Raw genomic sequence first — 22057 nt, 5'->3', positions numbered from 1 at the left:
CTCCATAGCACTTATTACAGGGTCTTCAATATAAATGGTACCCAACCATTTATTTTATGAAGTAAAATGATGAATCTAAACAGGGTAATAGTTAAGAAGATATGAAATCGGACAGACCTGGAGATTCAAGTTCTCATTCTCTTATTTGATAGGTGTTTATCTTTAGTTAATTTTACTAAAGTTTCCATACTTGTAAATTGGGGATAAGCGCAGTTCATTCCCTAAAAGTGTTTTTAAAAATAGAAAATGCCTTACAAAGAATAAGACCCCCAAAAGTGATTATAAAAACAATAATAAAAAGACAATGGCAAGTAAATTAGGATACATTTAACTCCACAGAACTTATGATAGCTTCTCTTCGATATAGAGAACTTACTGTTTCTTTCAAACATATTAAACACTCCTTCAAACTAAAGATTTAGCAGAAACAAAGGCAAGCCCAGTTTCAGACATAAACACTATTATCACTATATAGGATGACCCATGTTCAACAAAAAGTATAAGGCATACAAAAAAGAAAAAAAAAACTGTCAAGAGGCAAAGAAGTCAACAGAACCAAACTAGACATGAAACAGATAATGAAATCATTAAATGAGCAATGTAAAATTACTATTATCAAAACATTAGAAGATCTAATGGGAAAGACAGCTACCATATGTGAATCGGCTGGGAAATATGCCAGAAATGAAAATTCTAAGAATCAAATAGAAGTTCAGGGAAGACAGCAGAGTAGGATGATCCCAGGTTCACCTCCTCCCATGGACACAGCTCTGAGACTATAGCTAACTCTAAGTAACTAACTCTGAAAATGACCTAAAGACTGGCAGAAGACCTTTCACAGTCAATCATAGACAGGAGGCTACGTCAAAAAGGGCAGGAGAGGTGGACACATGGTTGGGAACCAACCACCCAGGTGAGATTAACCCCAAAAAGGACTTACACCACAAGCAAAGAGAAAGGAGAGGATTAGACCCCACACTAGGCACCAGAAGTACTGGGATATGCACTAGGAAATGAGTCCCCATCTGGCCTTGAAAACCTATGGGGCTGAACTTTAGAAGCTTTTAATATCACCAAGATTTAACTCCACATAATTTACAAGTCAACTGGGCTTAACTCCAAGAGAGTCAGATAGCAATAGGAAACTGAGTTCTGCCTTTAAAAAGCCAGCATAGTGCTCGCTTCGGCAGCACATATACTAAAAAGCCAGCATAGTAAATGACTCAACCAAAGACACAGCACAATAGTAGCAGTTTGAAAAGTGCCTGGGGTATACGTGAAGGAGAATCACTTACTAATCTCAGAACACATGCTAAAGGAGTGGGAATGATCAGAAGACTTCTCCAAAAACAAAAGTACTAGGGGGTGCCATTTCTCTTCCCCTCCCCCATCCTAGATAGCTGGACATTTGCAGGAGCCAGTACTAATGCTCTACTTATCTTTCTAGCACTGTGTGCTATGTCCCCACATTCCCATGCAGACCTGCCAATCCAACCCTCCTGCCTTGGCAGGCATAACAACAAAGTGGTTCCCTGCCCCACCATAACCTGAAAGCAGCCCCAGCAGGGATCCACACAACCACAAAGTGACTCCTGCCCTGGGAAGAGGCCAAGTAATCTCACACACCAGCATGCCCACAATTCCAGCAGCAAAGCCTCTTCACTGAGCAGAAAGAAGTTTTGCTGTTTGGTATCCCATAGCTGTGGCAGACAGGCTAAGAGCAGACAGCCTGACTGCTGACCCTGCCCACCTACAAGCCTGCAGAGGCCTCAGACTTCTCAACTGCACTGGGACCAAACCCTGCCTAGTGTGCCCACAGCAGGCAAAGTCAGTCACTGCAGCTGATTGGGCCAAAGGTAAATGAGGTTCAGGCACAATAGTAGGGTGCACACAGCCTGCAAAAGAAACACCACAGGAGCACCTGTTTCTGGTGACCAGGAGGGACTGAGCTACAGGGTATCACAGGACCTCTTCTATAGAAGGCCACTATTTTTAAGATCAGGAGATGTAGCTGACCTCCATAATATATGGACACAGAGAGTCAAGCAAAATGAGATGACAGAGAAAGATGTCCCAAATGAAAGAAAAAGACAAAAATCACAGCAAAAGAGTTCAATGAAACTGAGATAAGCAAAAATGCCTGATAAAAAAAATTCAAAGTAATGGTCATAAATATAGTCCCTGGAAGGGCACCTGGGTGGCTCAGTCAGTTAAGTGTCTGACCTCATCTCAGGTCATGATTCTCACAGTTCATACGTTCAAGTCCCGCGTCGGGCTCTGTGCTGACAGCTCAGATCCTGGAGTCTGCTTTGGATTCTATGTCTCCCTCTCTCTGCCCCTCCCCTGCTTATGCTCTCTCTCTCTCAAAAATAAATAAATATTTACAAAAATTTAAAGATAGTCACTGGACTTACGAACAGAGTGGATGAATTCAGAACTTTTACAAAAATACACGTATAAATCAAAAGAACCAGTCAGAGATTAAAAACAAACACCTCAATAGCTGAAATAAAAAATAATTAACAGCGAATTAAAAAGACACAGAAAAACAGATCAGTGATCTGGAAGACAGGGTAATGGGAAGCAACCAAGCTGAACAGCAAAGAGAAAAAAGATTAATAAAAAGCAGTAAGACTAGGTTAAGGAAACTCATCATCAAGCGTGATAATATCCACATTATAGAGATAACAGAAAAAGGAGAGAGAGAAAGGAAGAGAAAATTTACTTGAAAAAAATCAAGCTGAAAATTTCCCTAATCTGGGGAAATAGACATCAGTTTCAGAAAGCACACACAGTGCATAACAAGATGAGTCCAAGACATATAAGTAAAATGGCAAAAAGTAACAATAGAAAATTTTTAATTCAGCAAGCAAAACAAAACAATTACATATAAAGGAAACTCCATAACCTCAACAGGTGATTTCTCAGCAGAAACTGTTCAGGCCAAAAGGAAGTGGCATGATCTATTCAAAGGAATGAAAGGGAAAAAAAAAAAAAAAAAAAAAAAAAAAAACTTGCAACCAAGAATAATCTACTCAGCAAAGTTATCATTCAGAATAGAAAAAGAAGTTCTTTCCTAAACAAAAACTAAAGGAGTTCATCACCACTAAGCCAGGCTTACATGATAATGGGAATTCTTCAAATGGAAAGAAGATGCCATAACAAGTAGGAAAATTAATAAAGAAAAAATTTCACAGGCAAAAGCACATATATAATAAAGGTAGGAGATGAATCACTTATAAAGCCAATACAGTGGTTAAGACACAAAAATTGATTTTACATCAATTATATTTACAAAAATCATTCAAAACATACATAAAATAAAAAGATAAAATATGACACCATATATATAAAACAAAGGGAGAATAATAATTTAGTGCTTTAGAATGTATTCAAACTTAATGCAACCATTAACACAACTGCATACATGTTACATATGATCCAATGGAAACCACAAATCAAAAACCTATAATGCCGCCCCCACACAAACACATACACAAAGAATCCAATCCAAGCCTACCACTAAAGAAAGCCATCAAACCAAATGAAGATAGAGAAAAACTATACCAAAAAAATTAACAAAATGGCAATAGGTACACACATATCATTACTTTAGAACAAGACTCACCTATATTCTGCCCACAAGAGCTTCACTTCAGACCTAAAGACACATACACCCTGAAAGTGAAGAACAGCTGGAAAAACATATGCCATCCTGAAAACAAAACAAAAAGAGCTGGGATAGCAATACTAATATGAAATAAAAACAAAACAACATGAACAAAACTAAAAAACAAAAAACACTTTAAAACAAAGACTGTGGCCAGAGACAATTAAGGGCATTACATAATGATAAAGGGACCAATCCAACAAGAAGATATAACAATTGTAGATATCTATACAACCAAAGCACCTAAATATATAAATCAAATATTAACAGACAGAAATGGAGAAATTGACAGTATTACAATGGTAGAGGTCTTTAACACCCCACTTACATCAATGGATAGAAAATCCAAACAGAAATCAACAATGAAAAAGTAGCTCTGAATTGACACATTAGACCAGTTGTGAATTAACAGATATATACAGAATATTCTATCCAAAAACGTAAGAATATCCATTCTTTTCAAATGTACATGCAACATTCTCCAAGACAGATCACACATTAGGCCACAAACAAGTCTCAATAATAGTATGAAACTAGTAGTCAATTACAAGAAAAAATCTGGAAAGAACACAAATTTATGGAGGTCTAACAACAGGCTACTAAACAGGGAAGAAGTCAACCTTGAAATCAAAGAGGAAATCAAAAAACACATTGAGACAAATGAAAATACCATTCCAAATCTTTGGGACAGAGCAAAAGTAGTTCTAAGAGAGAAGGTTATGGCAATACAGGTCTATCTCAAGAAACAAAAATCTCAAATAACCAAAACCACACCTAAAAGAGCTAGAAAAAGAACAAATGAAGCCCAAAGCTAGTAGAAGAAATAATAAAGTTTAGAGCAGAAATAAATAAAAAAGAAAAAAAACAGGAAAAAAAAAAAGATCAAAGAAACAAACTGGTCCCTTGAAAAGATAAACAAAACTTATAAACTTTTAGCTAGACTCATCAAGAAAAAAAAGAGGCCTCAAAAAAATAAAATCAGAAATGAAGGAGAAAGAACAACCAACACCAAAAAAAGTAAAGCATTATAGAGAACAGAATGAAAAATTATGTATCAACAAATTGGGATAACCTAGAAGAAATGGATTAATTTCTAGAAACATATAATCTGCCAAAACTGAATCAGGAAAAAATAGAAAAATCTGAACAGGCCAATGACTAGTAATAAAATTGCACTGGTTATGAAAAAAAAAAATCAAATGTGCAAATGAGATCTACAGGTGAATACTATCAAACATTTAAACAGTTATTACTTATTCTTCTCAAACTATTCCCAAAAAAACAGAAGAAGGAAAACTTCTAAAATTCATTCTATAAGTCCAGCATTACCCTGATACCAAAATAAGACAAAGACATCTCACAAAAAGAAAACGAGGCTAGTATCTCTGATGAACATAGATGCAAAATCCTCAACAAAATACTAGCAAATACAATTCAACAATATATTAGAAAGATCATTCACCACTATCAAGTAGGATTTGCTCTAGGGATGCAAGGATGTTTCAATATGTGCAAAACAAAGTTTTTCCTCTATCAGGAATAAAACAAGATGTCTACTCTCACCACTTTTATTAAATATAGTACTGAAGTCCTAGCTGCAGTAATCAGAAAAGAAATAAAAGGTATCAAAATTGTTAAGGAAGAAGCTGTCACTATTTGCAGATGATGTGATACTATATATAGAAAACCATAAAGACTACACCAAAAAACTACTAGGAACTGATAAATGAATCCAGTCAAGTTGCAAGATATAAAATTAATATACAGAAATCTGTTGCATTAATTACAAAGTAGCAGAAAGACAAATTAACAATTTCATTTGCAATCACACCCAAAATAATAAAATAGCTATCTATAAACTTAACCAAGGAGGTAAATGACTTATACACTGAAAACTCTAAAACATTCATGAAAAAAATTAAAAAGAACATAAATAAATGGAAAAATGTTCCATGCTCATGGTTTGGAAGAATTAATGTTGTTGAAATGTCCTATTAATATTGTTGAAATGTCCTAAAGCAATTTACAGACTCAGTGCAATCTCTTATCAAAATACCTACAGAATTTGTCACAGAACTACAATATATAATCCTAAAACTTATACAGAACCACAAGACCTCAATGAGCCAATCTTAAAAAAGAACAAAGTTGAAGGTATCACAATCCCAGATTTCAAAGTATACTACACAAAGCTGTAATAATGAAAACAGCATGGTATTAGCCAAAAAATAAGATGCATACAAGAATCGAAGACCCAGAACTAAACCCATGCTTATATGGTCAATTAGTCTATAACAAAGGGGGCTAGGATATACAATGGGTAAAAGACAATCTCTTCAATAAACTGCACTGGTACAGCTAGAGAGCTACATGCAAAGAAATGAAACTGTACCACTTTCTCACAGTATACAAAAAAAAAGAAACTCAAAATGGATTAAAAACCTACATGTGAGACCTGAAATTGTATCCCACAATATGTTTATTGCAGCATTATTTATAATAGCCAAAAATCCCTAAAAGAAAATAGTAATAATCTCTTTGACATGGGCCTTACCAAAACTTTTCTAGTTACGTCTCCTTTAACAAGGGAAACAAAAGCAAAAATAAACTATTAGGAGTATACCAAAACAACAACAACAACAACAACAACAACAAGTTTTTGCACAGTGAAGGAAACCATGAACAAAATGAAAAGGCAACCTACTGATAGAAGACATGTGTAAATCATGCATCATATAAGGGTTTAGTATTCAAACTACAAATAACTTTTACAACTCAATACCAGAACCAACAACAAAAAAAAAACCTGACAAAAAAATAATTTAGTTAAAAAATGGGCAGAAGACTTGAGTAGATATCTTTTCCAAAGAAGACACACAGATGGCCAAAATATGAAAAGATGTTCAACACCACTAATCATCAGGGAATTGCAACTTTAAACCATGAGATATCACTTTACTATTGTGAGAACGGCTAGAATCAAAGACAGGAAGTAACAAGTCTTGGCATGGATGTGGAAACAAAAGAATTCTTGTTCACTGTTGGTGGGGCTGTAAATTGATGCAGCCACTGTGGAAAACAGTATGGAAGTTCCTTAAAAACTTAAAAAAAAGAAATACCTAATGATCCAGTAATTCTACTACTGGGTATTTACCCACAGAAAATGAAAACTCTAATTCAAAAAGACATATGCACCCTATGTTTATTGCAGCATTATTTACAATAGCCAAAATATGGAGGCACACCAAATGTCCATCAACAGATGAATCACTAAAGAATCTTATGGTGTATACATGTGTATACACACACAATGTAATATTATTCAGCTATACAAAGAATGAGGTATTGCCATTTGCAACAACATGGATGGACCTAGAGGGTATTATATTAAGTGAAATAAGTCAGGCAGACAAATACCATAAAATTTCACTTATGTGTGGAACCTAAAAAATAAATGAACAAAGAAGAAACAAACCCCAAAATATAGAGAACTGGTGGTTGCCTGAAGGGAGGGATGTGGGGGGAATGGGTGAAATAGATAAAGGAGATTAAGTACAAATTTACAGTTAAGAAATAAATAAGTCACAGAGATGAAAGGTATAGTATGGAGAAAATCATCAATAATATAGTAATAACATTGTAAGATGACAGATGGTGACTACAGTTATAGTAGCACTGAGTAATATATAAGATTTGTTGAACCAGTATGTTGTACACATGAAACTAATACACCACTGGATGTTAATTACACTTCAATAAAAAGAAGAATCAAATAGAAATACTGGAAATGAAAAACATGTTAAAAGATGAGGAATATCTTCAACAAACTCATGAAAGGACTGAACAGAGCTGAGGAAAGGGTCAATTTCCAGTCACATAAAATTACATTAAAATATAATAAGACTAAGGTAAAACACACATGTAACTGAAAACTCAGAAGAGGTAGAAGGTATATATGTCAAAATAATTGCTAATTATGCAAAGTTGATGACAGACACAAAACAACAAATTCAAGAGGCTCAGGGAATATCAAGCAGAATAAATACCAAAACCAACAGATACACACGTTTAAACTACTAAAATTCATAAACAAAGAAAAAACATTTTAAAATCAGTGCAAAAAGGAAACATACAGGACGTAAAGATATAAAAAGTTTTGTAAAACTTACAGTATACTTCTCATCAGAAACCATGATAGAAGACAATGGAGCAGCATTTTTAAAGTTCCAAAAGAAAACATAAACCTACAAAACTCTTCCTGCTGACAATTGTATAGCAAAGGAGACATTCAAAACAAAGGATATAAACAATACTTGAAAGATTAATATTGGTTCCTTAATTACTTTATAAGATGAATGACTGCTTAAAATTGTCATCAACAAGCTATTGTCCATGAGCCAAATCTTGCCCTCTGTAAGTCTTGTATACATTTGTCTACATATGGCAACTTTTACACGATAATGGCATAGTTGAGTGGTTGTAAAGAGATAATATGGGCCACAAAACCAAAAATATTGCTGGTCCTTTACAGAAGATGTTAACCAATATCTGGTCTACAAGAAAAAGAACAGTAATGTACACCATTTTATATACTAGAATGATAACAGCAAAAGATATGGGAGGAAAAAACCAGGAATAATATGTGGAGAGGTCCTTCTGCTACATATGAAGTATATATTATTTGCAAGTACCCTGATCATATAAAGGTTTATTTGGTAAATCTTATGTCAACAACTAAAGAGATAAGAAGTAACACTAAGCAAATGTGGAGTACATGGAATCATAAAAAATGTTCAACTAACCCAAAAGAATACAGAAAAAAAAAAAAAAACAAAACAGGAGAACAAAGAAATTGAGTAAATAGGAAGTGGCTAATAAAGCAGATTTCAATCAATATAATCATAAAAATAATCACACTGAGTGCAAACAGTCTAAGCATACTATTTTAAGGACAAAATTTTCAAATTGGATTAAAAAAAAAAAATCAAGACCTGACAAAAGAATTATTTCCTTGCACACACACAACAGATACGTTAAAAGTAAAATAATGAAAAAAGATTCACCAGGCAAACGCTAATCAAAGAGAGCTGGAATTGCTTATATTAACATCAAAGTTGATTTCAGAACAAAGAATATTACCAGCACTAAAGAGAGATACTTCATAATAATAAAGGACTCTGTCTAAATAACAGTCCTAAATGTTTGTGTACCTAACAAAAGACCTTCAAAATATAGAAAGCAAAAAATGGCAGACTTGAAAGGGGAAATAAATAAATCTACAATTATACTTGAAGACAGATTAACACTGCTTTATCAATAATTGATAGAACAGGTAGATAATTGGCAAGGATACAGAAGACTTGAATACTATCAAGAACTTTAACTGACATTTATAAGACAATCCAACAGCAGCACAACAACCTTTTTCAGATAATGAAACCAACTGTTCATTTACTGAAAGGATCAATATTAAATATTAATTAGATATATTGACCAAGAAAAAAAGGAGAAAAATATTAGCAAAAGCATGGATGAAAGAGGTAAAACATACAGAACATACAGACTTCGTACACTTTAAAATCATAATAAAGGGATAACACAAGCAACTCTGCTCATAAAACTGACAAATATGATGACACTGACCAGTTATTTACAAAATATAAGGACCAAAACTCACTCAAGAAGAAATAAATGAACATAGGGGAAGTGAAGGAAAATAAGATAAAAAGAGAGGGAGGCAAACCATTAAGACTCTTCAATAAAGAGAACTGAGGGTTGCTGAGTGGGGATGTGTGGGGAGATGGGCAAAATGGGTGATGGGCATTAAGGAAGGCACTTGTTGAAATGAGCATCGGGTATTATATGTAAGTGTTGAATCACTCAACTCTATTCCTGAAATCAATCAATAAAAATAAAAATGTTCTTGGAAGAAAAAAAGAGGGGGAGGGAACACCTGGCAAAGCTAATAAGCAGGCTAGCTTTCTTTATTTGCTTGCCTTTTAAAATATTCTGCTGAAACCCTGAATTGACCATTGTTTTACTTATTTGTAATCAAACATAACTGGCTGAACCATGTTCTGCTAGCACAGCTTCAAAAAAAAAGAGGAAAGAAAAAAGGTAGTAAAGGGGATCAGAACATGCCATCCCAAAATATGCCGCTCTGGCATATTGACTATTTTGAGCTGAAGGTACTTGAGAAACTGCAGATGCAGAAGGGCTGACTTTCCCCTTTCTACCTAAAAGCAGGTTGATCATAAAATTTCCCATGAGAAAGTTGCCGTCCCTGTACCAGAAAGAGAGTATCTTATCTCCTGAGACTGGGAGTCAACCCTGCAATGGACCTGCAAAAACAAACCTACTAAAATAACCCTTGAACTTCTATTAGCTTCCCTCCTACATTTCCTGTTCACTGTCCCACAATCTACTGCCCTGAGCCCAAACCCCTTTGTCTGGTCACATCCCCACAATTTATTGTTCTTTGTTTAAAAAGGTCCATCAACTTTTAAGCCTACCATCTTCTTCAGGTCTTCATTTCTCTTCTGAGGACTTTCATATAAGCATCGAAAATATTAAATAAATATATATGCTTTTTTTCTGCTAAAAAAAACTGATGACCTGAATAGTCCTAATAATGAAACTGAATTTATAATTAAATAATGAAACCACCAAGGCAAGATAGTTTTACTGATAAATTCTATCAAATACATAATAGGAAATAATGCCAACTCTACTCAATCTCTTCCAGAAAAAAAAAAAAAAAAAGAGGGAGGTTTTCTTAAATCATTTTATGAGGCCAGCACTACTTTAATAACAAAAAGACAAAAGACATCTCAAGAAAAGAAAAACTACAGATCAGTATACCAGCTGAACATGGATACAAAATCTTTCTTAAAAGATTAGCAAATAGAATTTAGTAATATATGAACAAAATAATAAGCCAACAACAAATGGAGTTTATTCCAGTAATGAAAAATAACAGTCGGTATCTGAAAATAAATCAACATAAGTCAACCTATTAGAGACTAAATGATTAAACAACCAATAGATAAAAGAAGAAATCATGAGGGAAATGTTTCTAAACATTTAGAAATGACTAAAACAAAAACATGACATACCAAAATTTATGGCATATGGATAAAATAGTGCTAAGGGAGTAAACTGACAGCTATAAATGCTTTACATTAAAAAAAAGAAAAGAATGATCTCATCAACTTAACTTTATAACTTAAAGAACTAGAACAAGAAGAAAAAAACTAATCCTAAGGCTTGCAGAAAGAAGGAAATAATAAAGATTAGAGCAGAGATAAATAAAATAGGCAATTAAAAAACAACCGAGAAAAATCAATGAAACTAAAGGTTGGCCCTTCGAAGAAATGAACAAAACTAATAAACCTTTAGCAAGATGGACTAAGAAAAAAGAAGATACAAATTACTAAAATCAGAAATGAAAGTGGGGACATTACTAATAATTTCTACAAAAATAATGATTATCAGAGAGTACTATGAACAAATACATGGCAAAATATTGGATACCCAGGTTGAAATGTACAAATTCTAGAAGCCCAGGGGCACCTGGAGTGGCTCAGTGAGTAAAGTGACTGACTTCAGATCAGATCATGATCTTACAGACTGTGAGTTCAAGCCCCGCCTCAGGGTCTGTGCTGACAGCTCAGATCCAGGACCCTGCTTCAGATTCTGTGTATCCCTCTCTCTCTCTCTCCCACTCACACTGTGTGTCTCTCTCTCAAAAATAAATGTTAAAAAAAAATTTAAAAAAAAATTCTAGATGCCCAAATGCTACCAAGACTATATTATGAAGAAATAAACAGAATAGACTTGTAACTAGTAAGGAAAATGAATAAGTAATCAAAAACCTCCCAAAAAAGAAAAGCCCTAGACCCAATGGCTTTGTAAGTGAATTCTATCAAATACATAAAGAATTAAACCAATTCTTCTCAAACTATTCCAAAAAATTAAGGAAGAGGGAATACTTTCTAACTCATTTTAAGGTCAGCATTACCTTAATACCAAAGCAGACAAAGACACAAAAAAACTAGAGCACTATCGCAAATGAACACTGATGTAAAAATGCTCAACAAAATACAGATGGTACCAGACATAAGATGGTTCAAGTTAAGATATTTCATCTTTAAGATGGTGTGAAAGTGATAGGCATTCAGTAGAAACCATACTTTGAATTTTGAAATTTTCCCAGGCTAGCAATACGTGGTAACATACTTTCTTTTGATGATGGGCAGCAGTAGTGAGCTGCAGCTCCTAGTCAGCCAGGCAATCATAAAGGTAAAAAACCAATACATTTACAATGTATATGTAATATACAATGTACACTTGCAATACAGTATTCAGTTAGTTACATAGACTTCTAACACTTTAGTATAAAATAGGCTTCCTATAAGATGATTTTGCCCAACTGTTGGCTAATTTAAGTGTCCTGAGCACATTTAAGGTAGGCTAGAATAAGCTACAATGTTTGGTACGTGAGGTGTATTAAATGCATTTTCGGCTCATGATATTTTCAACTTACTATGGGTTTATCAGGAAATAAACCCGTCCTAAGATAAGGAAGATCTGTTATTACCAAACAAATACAGTAGCATAGTAAAAGGATTACACACAATGATTAAGTGGAGTTTATTCCTGGAATGCGAGGATGATATAATATGTGGAAATCGTATGCACATTAACAGATGAAGGGGGAAAAATGATCTCAGTTGATACAGAAAAAGCATCTGACAAAATTCGACTCTTCATGATAAAAATACTCAAAAACTTAGAAGGAAACTACCACAACACAACAAAAACTACACACACACACACACACACACACACACACCTCACACAACCCACAGTGCCAACAGTGAGATTTAAAGATTTTCCTAGAAAATCAAGACAGGATGGCCCTTATACCACTTCTATTTAACATAGCATTGAAAGATCTAGACAGAGCAATTAAGAAAGGAAAGGAAAAGACATCCAAGTTGGAAAGAAGTAAAATTATCTGTTTGCAAATGAAGTGATCTTATATATAGAAAACTTTCAAGGTTGTACTAAAAAGAAAAAAGAATAAGTAATTTCAGCAAAGTAGCAGGACATCAAGTCAACATACAAAAATTGGTTGCATTTCTATACTAACAATGAAAAATCTGAAAAGGATATTGCAAAAATAATTCCAATAGCATCAAAAAGAATAAAATATTTAGGAATTAACTAAGGAGGTGACAGATTTGTACAATGAGAAACACAAAATATTGCTAAAAGAAATCAAGGGCCACAAGGAAAGACACAGGGGGAAAAAATGTAACCTAAAATGGAAACACCATTAGGCTATTAGTGGATTTGTCTGCAGAAACTCTACATGGCAGTGGAGAATGGAATGACATATTCAAAGAGCTTAAAGATAAAAATGGCCAGCCAAGAACATCTCCAACAGTTATCCCTTAGATATGACGGACAAGTAAAGGTTTTCTCAAACAAAATCGGAAGGAGCTCACCATCACTAGATCTGTCTTGCAAGAAATACTGAAAGGAGTTCTTCAAGCTGAAATGAAAACAGGGTAATCAGCCTCATAAAAACATATGAAAGCACACAACATGCTGGTAAAGCTGAAAATTATACAGTCAGATGTAGAAAACTCTAACTCTGTATTAGAATGATGCATTAATACTCAACTATAGCACCAAGGCTAACAGAAAGCTGGAAAACTATAGCTACTATAAATTAACAAATACACAACAAAAAGTAGATAAACTGTAATACCAATATAAAAGGTAGGAGAAAAAGGATGGAGAAATTTACAGGCAATCAGTGATAAGTTACTCTCAACCTAAAATGCATGTGTTTGTAAGATGTTTTATGTAAGCCCAAGAGTAACCACAAGAGAAAAACCTAGAGCAGATTCACAAAAGAGAAAAAAAGGTGGAAACTGACATACCACCATGGAAAATAATTTATAAAGGTAGGCAGAAACAGAAAAATAAAACCAGAAAGCAATTAACAAGATGTCACTAGTAAGTCCTTACATATTAATAATTGCTCTAAATGTAAATGAATGGAGTTCACCAATCAAAAGGCATGCAAGTAGCTAGATGGATAAAAAATAAGACCCAGTTATGCGGTGCCAATAAGAGATCCACTTCAGCTTTAAGGATGCACAGAAGACTCCAAGTAAAAGGATAAAAAGATATTCTATACAAGTGGAAACCAAACAGAAGTAGGGATAGCCATACTTGTATCAAAACAGTTAGAAAATTTGGAAATATGTAGAATCTAAACAAACTCCTGAACAACCAATAAGCGAAAGAATAAATCAAAAAGGGAATCAAAGAATATCTTGAAACAAATGAAAACAGAAACAAAACATACCAAAACCACTGAGATGCTGCAAAAACAGTTGAGACAGAAATTTATGGCAACATATGCATACATTAAGAACTAAGAAAGATTGCAAATAAACATCATAATCTTATACCTCAAAGAAGTAGAATAAACAGAACAAACCAAGACCGCAGTTAGTAGAAGGAAGGAAATAATAAAGTTCAAAGTGGAAAAGACCAGAAAAATAGAAAAAAAATCAACAAAACAAAGAGCTATTTTCTTTGAAAAATAAACAAAACTGACAACCCTTTAGCGAGTACTTATGACAGAAAAGACTCGAATAAATAAAATCAGAAATGGATGAGTAGAAAGTGCAATTGACTATAGAAATACATAGACTCATAAGAGACTACTATAAACATGTACATGCCAGCAAATTATAGAACCCAGAAGAAATGAGTAAATTCCTACAATCCCATAACCTTCCAAAACTGAACCAGGAAGAAATAGAGTCTGAACAGAATGATAACATGTAAGGAGAATGAATCAGTAATCAAAAACCTCCCAACACAAAAATATCCAGACCAGATAGTTTCCCGGGTAAATTTTTGCAAACATTTAAAGAAGAATTAAAGCCAATTATTCTCAAACTCTTCCATAAAGTTGGAGAGAAGGAAACACTTAAAAAGTTATTTAATGAGGTAAACAATACTCTGATGACAAAGTCAGATAAGGATCCTACAAGAATAAAAAACTGTATACAGACCAATGTCCCTGATGGACACAGATGCAACAATTCTAAACAAAATATTAGCAAACCAAATTCAAGAATTCATTGAAAGGATTATATCATGACCATGTGGGATTTATCCCTAGGATTCAAGGATGGTTCAACAATATATGAATCAATAAATGTGATACACCAGATTAATAGAATGAAAAATAAAAATCATATGATCATCTCAAAAGATGTAACAAAAAAACACATTTGACAAAATACAACATTCTTTCATGATAAAATTCCTCAATAGATTGAGTACATACAGAACATACCTCAATATAATAAAAGTAATATACAACAAACACACAGGTAACAGCATACTCAATGGAAAAAATGGAAAGCTGTTTCTGTAAGATCAAGAACAATACAAAGGTGCCACTGTCACCACTCTTATTCAACATACTGTGAGTCTTACCTAGGACAGTCAGGCAGGACAAAGAAAAAGCATCCAAATAGGAAAGGAAGAATTAAAATTGTTGCTATTTGCAGATGATGTGACATGATATACTGAAATAAAAAAATGGTTGGGTCTAATCAATGAATACAATAAAATTAAAGGATATAAAATCACAACACAGATATTAGTTGTTTTCCATACACTAACCATAATGCATCTGGAAAAAATTAAAAAAAAAAAAAAACTATCCCATTCACACTAGCAACACAAATAATAAAATACCTAGGAAGAAATTTAATCAAGTAAAAGATCTATGAAAACTACAAGGCTTTTCTAAATGGCATAAAAAAATTGGAAGGATATCCCATGTCAAGGATTTGAAGAGTTAATATTGTTAAAAGGTCCATGCTACCAAAGCCATTTATAGATTCAACACAATCACTATCAAAATTCCTATGGCATTTTTTAAATTTATTTTTTATTTTTTAATTAAAAATTTTTTTTAAATCTTTTTTTTTATTTTTTAAGAGACAGAGTGCGAGTAGAGGAGGGACAGAGGGAGACACAGAATCCAAAGCAGGCTCCATGCTCTGAGCTGTCAGCACAGAGCCCAAAACAGGGACGGAACTCATGAAACATGAGTTTATGACCTGAGCTGAAGTCAGACCCTTAACTGACTGAGCCACCCAGGTGCCCCAGCATTTCTCACAATAGAAAAATCAATCCTCAAATTTGTATGGAACAACAAAAGATCCCTTTATAGCCAAAGCAATGATGATAAAGAAAATCAAAAGTGGAACCATCATACTTACTGATTTCAAAGTATACTACAAAGCTATACTAGTTAAATAGTACAACCCTGGCCTAAAAACAGGTACTTAGGTCAACAGAACAAAATACAGTACCCAGAATTAAACTCCCACATATACTGTCAACTAATAAATGATAAGGGATCTAAGAACAGTCAATAGGGAAAGGATAGCTTTTCAATATATGATGCTGGGAAAACTCGATAAACCCATGCAAAGAAAATTGGACCCCTACTTACACCACCCGCAAAAATCACCTAGAAATGGATCAGACTTAAACATTTGGATAGGATATCCAAAGCACAAATGTAAAACAAAACAAAACAAAACAAAACTTAAGTGGGACTACATCAAACTTAAAAGCTTCTACACTGCAGAAGAATTAAGAAATTAAGAAAATGAAGAAATTAAGAAAATGAAAACGCAAATGAATTATTGGTAAATAAAAGACAAATGGATAATGGGTTAATATCCAAAATATACATAGAATTCCTAGAACTCAGTAACAAACAAACAAACAAACAAAAAACCCACAAAGAATCCAATTAGAAAATGGGCAAAGGAACTGAAGAGGTACTTTTCCAAAGATGACATGCCAATAGATACATGAAAAGGTGCTCAACATCACTAATACAAGTCAAAACCACAATGAGATATCATTTCACACTTGTAACAATAGCTATTATCAAGAAAACAAGAGATAACAAGTATTGGCACTGTTGGTGGGAATGAAATTGGTTCAGCCACGATGGAGAACTGCATAGTTTCCCCCAAAAAAGTTAAGAATAGAACTACCATATGATCCAGTAATCACAATTCTGTGTATAAATCAAAAGGAATTTAAAATTATCAAAGATATACACTGTATACTGCAGCATTAACACAACAGCCAAACTGTGTCCATCAACAAGTGAACGGACAAAGACATGGTGACACACACATACAAATATATAAATAAAGTGTGACAGATCACATTTTATTTACATTCATATCACATTCATATACATAAAACAGAATTATACATATATACATATATGTGTGTGTATATAAATAAAACAATACTCTTCAGCCACAAGAAAAAGGGAAATCCTGCCATTTGCAGCAACATGGATGGATCTTGAGGACATTATGTTAAGATAAGACAAATACTGCCAGACACCTCCTATATGTGAAAGGTAAACAAAACAAAACAAATGAAGACACAGTAAAATGGTACCTGCCAGGGGCTCAGGAGTGGACAAATGGAAGAGATGTTGTTCAGGGTACATGCTTGCAACTAGTACATGAATAAGACATGGGGATCTCATACGCATACAGTGATTACAGACAGCAAAACTGTATTAAAGACATTAAACTTGCTAACAGACTAGATCTTAATTTTTCCACCACTAGAAGAAATGATAATTACGAGATGTGATAGAAAGGTTTGCTAATGCCTCAACGGTAATCGTATGAAAACATGTATATCAAATCAATGTGCTATGTATCTTTAACTTACAGCATGTTAAATGTCAATAATATTTCAATAACAAAGACTATAATTCAAGATAAGAAAATAATTTAACTGATAAGAAAATAATTTATTTACAGATGGATTATGATGTCACTTTTATTACTATCAAATGATTTTTTTTTCCCAGAAAATCTACCAAAGAAAAAAAGGATTTGCATCAATAGTGAAACTGTGAACATTTATAATTAAGATTAATTGTACTGACTTTTGTTTTGAAACAATTCATGTTCACACATATTACGTAGTAGTAAAATAATATACGGGGAAAAAAGGTCTTCATAAACTTAAGATAGGCATAAAACTAAATATAAACTGAAAGTTTTCTTCCTAATCACAATTAAATTATAACATACAAAGTATGTCATTTATATATTATTTCTTTATATGAAAAGTATCTGGGGGGAAAAACACTCATTGCGTTCTGTTCAGTTTGCATGAAAAAAACCTTGAAACTTCCACGGATATCAATTTTTTGTCAAGAACTACTAGTATAGTCATAAACAAATCAACATTGTAATAACAAAAAAGCCTCAAGTGTGACATAAATTCTTTGCACAAAATAGTTAAAAAGTCATTTGCAAGATCCTCTCCACAAAAGTAAATTGTAAGCAGAGATAGCAGTCAATGCTGTCTGAATGTACCAATCCTATTTTATGTCATATTTTATATCCTAGAACACAGAAACTGGAGCTGGCCAGAAAGCTAGATTTTTTAAAACCAGTTGGAAAAAAAATCAATTACAGAAGAAAGTCATCTTGCACACAGTTGATGCAGATTCACAGAATTCTACATTGTTATGCTCATGAAAAAGCCTTGCACATCTCCATATACGTTTCAGCTCAATAAGTTTGTGCCTTTTGTACAGCTATAAAAATGTGAAAACACTCAATCTGTTCTTGTGGTCCCAGTGCTATGGAGACTGGGAAGACACAGGAAACATAACAGAGAAGTTTTGTTTTTTGTTTTTGTCTTTTTTTAAGGGTAGATTAACAAATTGAAGAATTCTCAGGCATCCCATTTTAATTTTTTCTTATGAATTACTTGTGAGATAATCTGACTCTATGTAAATGTGTGCAACTGGAGTGCCAGAAGTTAGAAGGAAGAAAAAGCTGCAGGGAAAAAACAATACAAATAACTACAGACTTCTTATCAGTTAAGTTAAAGTGTATATTGTAAATTTTAAAGCAATCATACAATAAATAAAATGAAGGGACATCTAGTAAGTCAGAAGAAAAAATAAAATGCAATAAACATATTTTATACAAAAGAAGGCAGAAAAAGAGGAAAAAGGAACAAAACAGATGGAATAGACATACAAAATAGCAAAGAAAGCATAATTAACCATATCACTATTACATGAAATAGAAATAAACACAGAAAGTTAAAAAGAGATTGTTAGGCTAGTTTTAAAAAACAGAAAAACGAGACCAAATTGTATACTACATGTCTGAAATTTGAAACAGTACAAATGTCCATCAAGATGAATGCAGAAACAAACTGCCACAATCATACAATGGAATACTACTCAGCAATAATGACTCAACTACTGATACAGTTAACAGCATGAGTAAATTTCAAAATGATGTGCTAGGCAAAAGTTCACACACACACACACACACACACACATGTGCGCACTGGCTGATTCTATTTCATAGAGTCATAGGTAGAACATTCACAATTATTCTACGGTGATAGAAATTAGATTTAGTTTCCTGGGGAGGAATGTGGGTGTGCATAAGGGAAGCATGACAAAAGTTTCTGGGCTATAGAATATTTTACTTCATGTTGGGGTAATATTTAAACAGTTGTATACCTTAGAGAAATATCACTGAACTATATACATAAAGTGGGAGAATTCATTGCCATCTTATGTTAACCATAATTTAATAAAATTAAGAATGTTAAATTAGGAATCAAAACTATATCCAGAAATGTTCCAAAAGTTAGAAATTAAACACAGTTTAGAGTAGTGTTAAAAGGTGGTTTATCAGATGTTTAAGAACATATGTATGTATATACAGCTTAATTTAGAATCCATGTTTAAAATTATAATTAACAACAATGTGAAGACTAATCAGTAACTTAAATATTCTACAAAAAATTATTTATACATACACACAATCACATGCCTAAACACACACACATAAAGTAATTACCAATTGAAGCTGAGTACATTTGTTTCATGTGAGTTTCAATGACAGAAGGATCCCGAGAGCTGTAAATTCCCAACTCAGGGTAAAAGCTGGAGCCAATGTCATCCGGGGGATTATGTTTCCCTTGTGGATAATTCTTGGTTATTCTAGGGTCCCAATGCTTCAGGATTGGATGGTTCCAATGTATATATTTACCATCAAATTGCGGATTTCCATACCAACTGTAATAAAAGACATGCAAATAATAATTCAGAGGTCGCAGCTCTTCCACGTAAGGTTCAGAGGCTTTGGAAGGTTTCAGAGTGATTTCGACACTTTTTAAATTCTTGATACTTGTTTCACTGTTGATTTTGTCATTGTTTTGGGAATCAAGGTTTTTCCCTAAGTGAGTTTGTTGATGAAGTTCTGGAAGAAGTTCAAGTCCAAAAGGATCTCCAAAAGTAGCTTTATTTGGTCTCAGCATTTTTAAACCCATCATCAGGGAGAAAATAAACAGAATAAAAAGTGACAAAATGATGCAAGTCCTTCTTCGAAATTTTGCCATGATGACATACTTTAAACTCCAAAATGGTAAGTGTTTAGCTGTAATTTATTGAAAAGTGGTAATTAGTAAGTAGTATTGACAATATTACCCAATGTATTCAAAATGAAAACAAAAATCTGTAAAGTTCATTACATTGAAAGATTTTAAAAGTTCATCATATTAGTTGTATAATCAAAAACTGAGATCTACAAAATAGTCTATATATGGCTAGATTAAATAGCAGTATTTATTTGGAAATATCACAATTACATTTTATGTTTTTATGTTTAAGTATGTATATACATATATGTATAGGTATGTGTGTATATGTACATAGGTATATACACACATATGAATAAAATATCTTTATGTACAAATTTCTGGCTTGGGGAAAAGTTGACATTGATTTATAAAATACGACTTTCTATGATAAATCATGCTGTTGTTATTCCAAAGAATTAAGTTCATAACAACTAATCCTGATAGAAAAGACAGACAAGTTAAACATAATCAGCAAGTAATTCTGTCTCACACATACACAAATACTTTCTATAAACTGTTACTTCCATTATGCATATATGCAAGAATTACTAAGATGAGCAAGCATATTTCTTTTAGGGCTAAAATCAGTCTTCTCAAAGTAAAGTTTAATTGTGAAATATAACATACCTAAGGATTAATATAAAAGACATACATCTAGGTTGAAACATATAAACATTCAAAACGGAGGCTGCCAGCTTAAAAATTCATCTCCACCTTTTGTGACCCTTGCCAATCACCAGCCCTGCCCCTTCTCCTTAACAATAACCACTTGCCTTTTGTATTTACCATCCCCTCACCTTTCTTGGTAGGTTTTCTAAAACATACATGTATCTAACCAATATTCATTTTGTTTTGCCCATTTCAAAATTTTACTTAAGTAGATATGGTATTATCGATATGTACATACATACAAATAGAGAATATGCATATTAATCTTATACAAATATATGTGTATGCCTTCCATATACTTAGATATACTATAAATATGTATAATTACATATATAATTAGATGTACAGAAGTTACACAAAAATATTGAGAAACTTTATTAAACCTTCTCTGACACTTTACATGGTATCCTACCTCTTTTCCATCCCTATGTTCTAATTTGCATCAGTTCTTCCTCTCATAAAAAAAGTCATGAAAATGGAAAGGCATAGGCAGATAGGTCTGGAGATTTTGTTTTACAACTATAATAATCCACTGGTTTTATGAAAATGCTTTCATGTCAAATATTCTCCTTCTTAAACTTTTGGAAGTAAAAAGTTAACACTTTATTGTTCCTAAGACTAATTTAGGGACACCCCCCCCAAGTTATAATATTTTAATATTATTACACGGATACACTATGACCACACCAACAAGCTGGACTCATTAACGTAGATCATGTAACCAATTAACACTAGACATAAACTAAAACAAGCATTATGAAAGTAGAAATAGTTGACTTTTAGATGAGAAACAGGTGAATCCTTACTGTTGTTCAAGGAACAAAAATATGTTTCATTTGGTTGGAATATCAAAACAAATTCTAGACTCAGTTTAATTGAGCAACTAAATTGTGTAAAAATAGTATGCTAAGCGCCACATGAAACAGATTGATTAGTAAGACACAGTTCTTATGTTCAAGATGCTTGGAGTCCCCAAGGAAGGCAGAAGACACGTATGCAAATAAACTATAACTCAAAGAAAAAAAGTGCTAAAAGAGAAGTGAAAGGCATATATAAAGCAATAAAATACCATATAAATTAAGGAGTTGAAAAAAACTCTTTATGAAAAAAAATGTAAAATCTTAGAAGAAGGAGTACAATATGCATAGGCTGGTGGAAAAGAGA

General features: G+C 33.2%; 1 protein-coding gene across 2 annotated transcripts in view; it reads right to left on the bottom strand.

Moving 5' to 3' along the window:
- The window catches only part of MANEA (mannosidase endo-alpha), a 69910-nt gene that overhangs the window by 34920 nt on the left and 12933 nt on the right, over nucleotides 1–22057 (bottom strand). For both annotated transcript variants that reach the window (XM_025925389.2, XM_086707436.1), the window contains exon 2: nucleotides 19663–20241. In XM_025925389.2, the coding sequence (XP_025781174.2) occupies nucleotides 19663–20203 (541 nt within the window). In that variant the 5' untranslated portion in view covers nucleotides 20204–20241. The remainder of the gene's footprint in view (nucleotides 1–19662; nucleotides 20242–22057) is intronic.

The sequence above is a fragment of the Puma concolor genome, chromosome B2 (assembly GCF_028749965.1).
Source record: "Puma concolor isolate L17-30 chromosome B2, mPumCon1.1.hap2, whole genome shotgun sequence".
Taxonomy (NCBI): Eukaryota; Metazoa; Chordata; class Mammalia; order Carnivora; family Felidae; genus Puma; species Puma concolor.
Note: the sequence above shows the minus strand (reverse complement) of the source record. Positions and strands in the feature narration are given on the sequence as shown.